At 39.6% G+C, this 8,711-nt stretch overlaps 1 protein-coding gene across 7 annotated transcripts in view; it reads left to right on the plus strand.

Moving 5' to 3' along the window:
- The window catches only part of GTF2I (general transcription factor IIi), an 80,464-nt gene extending 72,981 nt beyond the window's left edge, over positions 1–7,483 (plus strand). For 5 of the 7 annotated variants that reach the window (XM_069791483.1, XM_069791487.1, XM_069791485.1 and 2 more), the window contains 4 exons: positions 502–567; positions 1,974–2,012; positions 4,590–4,664; positions 6,394–7,483. In XM_069791483.1, coding sequence (XP_069647584.1) covers positions 502–567; positions 1,974–2,012; positions 4,590–4,648 — 164 coding nt within the window. In that variant the 3' untranslated portion in view covers positions 4,649–4,664; positions 6,394–7,483. The other 2 variants (XM_069791490.1, XM_069791489.1) reach the window with 2 other exon arrangements.
- The last annotated feature ends 1,228 nt before the right edge of the window (positions 7,484–8,711 follow it).

Genomic DNA, 8,711 nt, shown 5'->3' on the forward strand with positions numbered 1-8,711 from the left:
GAAATGAAAGAATCTATTAAACTGTTATCTATTCAGCATAGCAGTCAGCATGTGTTGGGACTGAGGCTAGCTCTAATATGCTGAGTAAGAACAACACAGATATCCGATGATCTTCCATCACTGGAGGAGCAGATTGCTCATTGAACATGTGGGGTTTGTGCATTATCCATGTCCATTAATTATGATCAAAATTATCTGATATTGATAAATACCAAGGTGAATGACTGAAAGGCTCTGAGCCTACTGCGTATACGTATGATGCTTTATTCTTCTTATGAAGAATACATGGGAACTTAAAAGGAAATTTTTGGTGCTTGCAGGCAAGATAAGGAGTGGTTTTTCTGTAACAAAAAATACTGAACTACAGCTCAATCACAAGTGTTAGTAACCTGTTCATGCGACAAGTTTCAGGATTTGCAGATTCAAGAAGTAAGATTGCCCTTGTGTTACATGTGGACCATTTTCATTGTGAAGTTAAACAGTGATCATGTCTAATCTTAGAGCTGATGGAAAAAGCTGAAGCAGAAGCACCACCAACAGCACCAGCAGCAGCACCAGTACTACCAGGTGATGCAGAGCATGATGCATATCCTTGCAGGAGGGGTAGAGTATGGAGTTCCTAATCTTATTGGCAGATGATATTAGTAGTCATGTCCTGGGTACATGCTGCTCATGATGAGCCATTTTATTTTGACAGATGGTGTGCAACGGTGACTTTTATAGCTATTAAACATTAATAAATTAATAGAAAGAGCCATTGCTTCCTTCAAGCTGTGTCATTGGCGTGTTCCTTGATTTGATTTTTGCAGATGATGAGTGAGCTGAAAAGAAGGATTAGTAGGGGCAATATATAAAGCCAATTCAGTATCCATTTACTGATGCCTGCTTAACTCAAAGTGTGTGGGTGTCTGTACCAGATGGGTGTTCAGCCAAGTGAAATTTGCCTGTGTAACACGTAAGAACCTAGAATGGGGTCTTGATGGAATTTTGCCCACTGCACGGTTCTGTAAGCCCTGCTAGACTGTGTCTAGACTGCACACACATCATCACCTATCTTAGTCTGAATGGAGAACTTAGCTTTATGCTATAAATAGGTAAAGTAAATGTAGTTGAGCAACTTCCTTTTGACCCAGTGTAGTTTCTAAATGTTTGCAGACCTTTAAAAATGTGTATCCCAAGTTGATGTAGTGCAGGAAAGACTTTTGCAATTGACTGAATAAACTGTTACTCAAAGAAACTGGGAAACTAAGAGAAGACATTCGATAAACATTTTAAGAGTAAGGGACACTTGTATGGTGGAAGTAATTATAAAGGAAACTACTGGCTCCTTTGTTTACATTTTGAGGTGGTGGGAGGGAGGAAAATAGCTGCTGATGGGCAGTGAACTTGCTGTAGTCTATCTGTCCTTAACTCACCCGCAGTGTTAAAAAGGTTAAATGGCTTTCCTAGCACCTGTCCATCTATAATCCATCAACACAGATAATAGAAAAATCATTATGGAATTAAAACACACTTTTTGCCCTCTATTCTGCACCTTCACACTCTTCCCCAAAATACACATATTTTCCACTGAAGACAATACTATCCAGAAATGATGGCTTTTTTTTAATACAGTTTTATATTTAACCAGTTTGAGTAAAGCTGTTCCAAACTTGGTATGTTCTGTGCAAGTCCATATTATGTTCTGCTAGGACTTGGTGATATATCTGTCGCAGCGAACCATACTTGGAAGAGAAAATGTTAGGTAGTGTAATGTAATAAATGTTTGGGTATTTTTTTATATTTTGCTGCAGACTCTATAGAAAGTTACACACGTTCATCTCAAAAGATATTTGAGTCTGATCATAAGAGAAAAAATTGAGGTGCTCTTTTTCACGGAAAAATTAATTTCCCTAATTTTTCTAAGATACTTACCTGATTAATATTGTTGAAACTATATTCATATTCATTTGACTATTTTTTTTTCATTTAAGAGTCAGCTGAACCAAGCAAAATAGAAGTATCTGTAGGAGGTAAGCGTTTGTCTTCAGTTATTACCAACAAGTATTTTTAAATAATTTTGAACAAAGTTGCATCTTTTTTTAAAGGAGACAGGTTAATAAAAAAAGGGCTTTTATTGGTTCCCAGGACATTTTTTCATCTGTACTAATATCACGCTGCATCATGTGAAAAATACTCTGCAGCAAAAGCTATTATTCAAATAATTCTACAAAGGAGTTCTATGAATTGTTGTTCTTCGTTGGTGAGTCATGACTATATATAGGCTTTGAGTGATTGCTCATATCCTGAGCGATGCATCTAGTTATTCAGCGCCGTAGTTTCCACAATTTATGCAAGTGAATGATTGCCGTCATCAGGAAATTTGAATGCCATATTGGCCTGAATATACTGTGTTGGGGAGGGGGAGTGTTGTTGTTCTTCCAGAACTTAAGCCCTGAAAAACATCCAACTTTCCTATTGTCCAAGAGTATACCTGAATTGTATCTTTTTCAGATGTTGATATATGTGAGACCAAGGAGGCTGTAGATCTTCTACACCCCCTGTGCTTTTGCATATGGTCTTGGAGCATTAGGAATAGTGAATTGACCTGTGAATCGGGATGCTGCTGTCTGCTGTGTGCTCTGATGCTGTAAACGCTGCCTCTGCTATAGCCCCAGCTTGTCAGCATGGCCCTGGACGGCTGTGGCTGCCTCTGGTGTGGCCAGCATAGGGGATCCAAGGTGCTGTGACAGTTTGATGGGGTGCTGTCTTTGTGCCAGGTAGTCCTCAAAGGGGCTCTCCGGTGTGTCAGTAGCAGCTTGACAGCAACGGAGCTAACAGTGCTGGGATGGAGGCTGCTGTGCATCAGCACTTGTCATCTTAAAACTCTCGAGTTCATTCCTTAATCCTGCTTAGGTTCCCCCAAAAGAGAAAGCAGCAAATCTCAGCACTCCCATTCTTCTGTATCCTTTGCCGTGGAAGTGCCCTTTGCAGTCAGTCTCCATTGCTTCAGGTTCCCTGTCATGTCACTGAACTTTGAGACAAGCCAACATGCTCAGCCAGAACTACTGTTACAAGCTCAGTGACAGGTTCACTCCCAGTGTTAGGAGTAGGTTTTTCTCGGAGCGTAGATCAATCAGCAATCAAGACAAAAAAAAGGCAAGTGTTAGAGTCACAGAAGAGCTGAGCTGCAGATTTTAAGCTCACAGTTATTGAAAGCTGGAACATCGGATGTCTTTATAATGCCAAAACTATATGGGATTAACTAAATGGGAATTGTTAAATGGTGAAGGGGAGAGACAGTTGTTCCTGAATACCTTAATGTAGAGGAAATCTAGCTATGAGCCTTCAAAGTGATGGTTTTGAAGAAATAAAGTGTGTTTTTGAATTTGATGTCCAAAACTGGATTCAGACCCAGTAACCAGAGGAATGATCTTGAGGAAAGGCATGCAATTGCCAAAGAACTCAAAATCACTTCAGAACTACGCTGGAAGGTACAGAATGATCATGTGGTGAAATGGCTTGGCTTTATAGTGATGAATTACCCTAGCCGCAAACCTTCCAAACAACTTCAGTGAAAACCCAGTTTCCTTCCAACATCATGTTCTCTGTTTATAAGAAGAACAAAATCAGGCTCTGGGTCATATAAGCAGTGCTATACAGGCACGAGATTTCTTTGATTTACCTCCAAGCATCCCTGTGAACAAGAAAAAGCAAAGATTTTGTAATGAAGTCGCCTGGAAATGAAAAAAGTTGTATCAAAAGATGATGAATGCTTTAGCCCACAAGATAAGATTTCTTTCTCTCTTTATTTTAAGCATATCATAGTGCCTTCCTATGTGATACTGTGCATTGAAGAAGAAGAATTAGCTAGATTGAAATACAATAATGCAGAAGTCTGTATCTAGTTGAAAAGAGACGGGGAAAAAATCTGAAAAATTGTCAGTGCTGTGAAAACAAGAGTTTGTGCAATGAATATTAATTTAATAACTAACCCAGAAGGCATGACTTGAGCACAAGTAGGTTCAGATGTTGTTAGCTAGCTTTGGAAAACAGCATCTTAAAAATTGTGGTCATGCCTGATGTTTTTGAAGTCATGAGCTACAGACTTAGCTATGAGTGAAAAGCTTCACCCAGCATTGCATATCCAATGAGGTGGTTGAAGGAAGGAATGGTGCTGGGGATTAACAAAGAGGAGGGAGAGAGACTGAAGAGCAGGATGCAGACCAAAACAGTAATACATCGTGACATTTTTTCACTGATTATGTGTTGTTTCCGTTTTGGATTAAGTACCTTTCCGGCCCAGTGAGTATTTCAGCCACATAGAAAACATTTTTCAGTTTCATACACTTCTAATACCAATTTTTGTTTCTGTTCTTTAAAAACCAGAGTTCTCTTAAGATCCCAGGCTGCTTTACATTGAAGTGAATATGGTAATTTCCACAGAATCAGATTGTTGTGAATATGTTTTTATTTGCTGTTACTAGTTTAAAAGGATAAATTAATGCTTTTCATATTTTTGTAATTCTTTTCTTATTAAGTACAACAATAACAACGAAATTGTTTGGGAAGTTCCCTTTTTTCTTCATTCATTACTGCTTTTTCAACAGATATTACAGAAAAAGAAGAAAATTCTCAAATAAAGCAGGAACCGGACCCAACGTGGTAGACCTCTTCAGTACTGGGTAAAAGAATTTAGCATTTCCTGAAGTCAACACCTGTCAAGGAATAATTTTTTTATATTTTTGGGTGGGGAATAATATTTTTATATTTTTGGGTGGCGAGAAGAGGGTTGAGATACAGGACTGAATGCCAGAAGGTGCCAGTCCTTGTGAATTATTTTATTTGTCTCATTTCTCACCTATAAAATGTAGGATGTTTTCAATACCTTATCCAAATACAACGTAAAGCACATTGTGTTCAAATATGTGAGGCAGTCAGTCCTAGGAAAATGTGGCCTATAAATAAAAATGGGTGATGGTAATTACATACCTCAGAGACAGAGTAACTGAAAGCTTAGGGAATTAGTGTTTACGAAGAGCTCTGACATGGTTGTGTGAAGGAGCATTATTATTCTTGGTAAAGCCTATAGAGTTCCAAATTGTAATTGAGCAGGAAAGCACTTCAATATGATTGCAATATTGTCTAAGCTTGGGACACTTGGTAAAGCTGTTAGCTGTGATGACGAACGAACTTTCTTTAAAAGTTTTTTTTTTTATTTTCTGTTAACTTTTATGAAAAGCTTAGTTTAATTTACAATGCAAAACGTTTTGGTGGAGGTGAACAGTGCTAACGATGCTATCGTGTCTCCAAATGTAAAAGGCTGACCCACACAGCTGTGAGTCTCTATGCTTCATTCAGAGAAAATGGCAATTTTAAGCTATCACAGCTCTGTAGTAGTTCTTCCCATTTCGTTTTTTTTGATAATACTCTAAACCAAATATTTTCTTCATTGTGTAGTGTTTGTAGTGTTTGCTACTTTAGAGATTTGATTGATGTAATGTCGGATGCATTTATTTAGTATATTTGAGCTGTAACCTGTCTAGCTTTAGTAAGAAAAAGACGTGGTATTCAGCTCAGAGAAGAAGTCTGTGTACTATTCCTGTTCTGAGGGCACAGACAGGCAATCAGCAAAACCAAGCTCTGGTTCTTCATTTCTGCTGGCCTGAGTGGCTGAGAGGGATAATACCATTTGACCCTCACATGAAGCAGTGGCTGCAGGAGCCTGAAGCCTGCGGGTTTCACTCCTGGCACCATCCAGCTTTTTGGAGAGAAGGACAGGCTTGGCCATAGCCCTCCATCCGTTCCGCATAAACACAGCCTGGTACGTGTCAGGCTGCTGATGGCATTGGGATGAGGGACTGAAGGGACAAATGCAGAAATGATTTGGTAGAAACTGGCAGAGACTGACATACCAGCATACCAACTGTCTGTGCCCTAAGAATTTTAAGTACAGCAGTAGTCTTCCTAATAAATTGGTGAAGGCTGCTTTGGAAATATTTGTCATAAAACTGAACATGGCAGGAGAAAATATGCTAAAGAAAACATTTTGATTTGTTGTGGGAAGCACTTCACCCAGTGGAGATATAAAAAGCCATCTTACTTGTCCATTAAAGGTCACGGAAATTTTGCCTGAGCAATGGCCGCACAACTTGGTGCTGCAGTGGTTCAGATTTTTGGATGCTATAGGCCATCCACTGAATTTATACTAAAGCAAATACTTGATCTAAATTCTTAGAGAGATCACTCAAGCACAGATTTAATCTAATATTTACTGAGAGTAATATTCGGCTTCTGCATGCTCTCTGAATCTAGGCCTAAAGAACATGAAAAGGCAACGCAAACTACTCATATTTGTAATAAAATACAGAGCTGCGATGAAACTGACTCACTTTTGTAATTTTTATTCTCTAGTCAGAAGCATCCAGTTCTGAGAAGAGCCTGCTGGGACTGTCTTGAGCTGTGTAATATAACTGTATAAGAGAAGTACCTTCTATACAAACCCTTTTTGTACTTTTAGATAGAAATGTCTACTTTTTCAGCAGTTCTGTGAATTGACTTAAAGCAAAGAATGACTGTAGATTTGGAATGGCTGGTTTTACTTTGGAATATATTATAAGGACTAAAATTCGATGCAGCAATGCTCGGGAGATGACAGGGATTAAAATCAACAGGGACTTAACAGAGGCTGTCTACATTTCCCAGTGAAGCTGAATTTCACCGTACCTGAATGCATCTCAGCTTTTGTAATGAAGAAGAATTCCTGCAAGTAGTTCAGTTTGTTAGTTTTACTTTGGGGGAGGAAAAAAACAAAAACATTGCTTTTTGGTTCTTACTCCTTTAATGGCTGATTGGACAATAGTATCTGTATATTTGAACTAATTTTTCCTATGATATCTATCACAATTCATATGTTTTTCATAAATAAAAGATAAACTGGTTCACTTGACCGTTAGTACGCATTAATGAGATGGACTGTGAAATGGTCAGTATTTCAGTGTGTGGATTAGGAACCAATTTAAATTAAACCCTGTTAAAGTTTGTTCCATTAATTCAAAGTAGTAAGTGCATGCTTTATCAGAATATCACATGGTTTATGTATGATGGGTCTGGCCTTGCAGTCCTAACGTAGGCAAAACTCGCATGGACCTGAGTGAGAGCTTTTCTCCTGAAGGCTGTGGGAGATGCCCTTCTGTTCATCTAGAACTAGTTATGGAAACATACGCTACAAGCTGCTGTAAGTCCTACTATGTCAAAAGTTAAGTCCCCTATAGTCCTGGTTACACCCCACATCATGTAAGAGACTCGTGCACATTTTTTTTAAGTTTCACAAACCATAAGAGATGTAAAATTCTGGGTATATGATAATCTCTATAGAGAAGATGCAGATTATTGTAAAGGTTTCTCTTTTATTGGCATGGGTTTGGGATGACTGCGTTATGCACAAATGGTAAACCTTATTCCCTGATTAAGAAATAAAGACCTTCTGATGGTTTTCATGACTGTCCATGCAGTATACGTTTACATATTTTACAACAAATCAAGTTACAGCAGTAATTCTGTAGGCAGGTCGAACATGCTGTAGCTTAGTTACTCATTCCCGCAAAGGAAGTAAGCTCCAGTCATGCCTTTCAGACAGAAATCCAGCTCTGGGTGGGTGAGGTTGTTGTATCTTCAAGGAAAATTCTGAAGCCTTAAATTCAGTTAGATACAGTGTCTGTTCCCTGGGACCAACCTGAAATTCAGCAGATGAATTTCAGAGCAGCACATGCTCTGTCATTCTGGAGGCAAGGGAGAGCTGTAGGATGCGTGCTTAACATTTTCACAATTGCTCTGTGCAGATCTAGGTGCTCCCACTTAAATACTCAGACCTTGTGCTGTTGATGTCAGTAGGAGCAGGGTTAGCCCCATGCTGAGTCATTTTGAAAATGCTCATCCCCATTGTACTTTCCAGCTCTCCAGATGGGAACCGGTGGTGACCGATGCAGTGCTGCCTTCCTGTCTCGGCAAACAGCTGCTATCTCAGTCCCATGGGAATGAGCCCATTGACTTAATTTACCTGTTGACTCTCAGCTGTATGGGTGCTATCCCAAATCATAACCACTGATGTATTTCACTGCTCATTGCTTTAATAGACATGCTCAGTTAATGTACCTCCATAAACAGGTTGTTATCAGGGCGATGGCCAGTTCCGCGATTGCTGCTACAAATGTTTAGAATGAGGAAATGAGTTAATGCAGCTTTCCCTGGGTTTTTAGCTGGCTCTCAACTTCCCCTTTTGAAAAAGCGGAAGGACGGGCCATCCCTTCTTCACTCGAAGCTATCTTTAGGAGGCACTTACTGCACAGCCGCCTGCCCAGCAAGGCTATATATTGCTGATGGAATTGTTAGTGCTCCCTCAAAATGAGGGCAAGGCATCATAGCAAAGGAACTGTGAAAATAAGTAATTCCAGCCTACTGCCTTGTCAAGTATATAACAGCAGAGTGTGGACATCCTGCAACTTCATGTGCAGGAGCTGAAAAAAAAAAAAAGAAGTGAAAACCGATGCAGTGGTTCTTACTGGAAGGACTGGAGTCCTTCCGTGATGCTGGGAGTCAGGGGGGTGGTGTGCCTTGGTTCCGTCCCGCTGCTGGGCTTACGGTAATGCTGCTGGGTGCATCGGCATTCAACACTGAAGTGTCTTTTTGGTCTCGGACATTTTGAGTTATATCCAGTAGAGAGATATTAGACT

Source organism: Haliaeetus albicilla, chromosome 9 (assembly GCF_947461875.1).
Source record: "Haliaeetus albicilla chromosome 9, bHalAlb1.1, whole genome shotgun sequence".
Classification (NCBI taxonomy): domain Eukaryota; kingdom Metazoa; phylum Chordata; class Aves; order Accipitriformes; family Accipitridae; genus Haliaeetus; species Haliaeetus albicilla.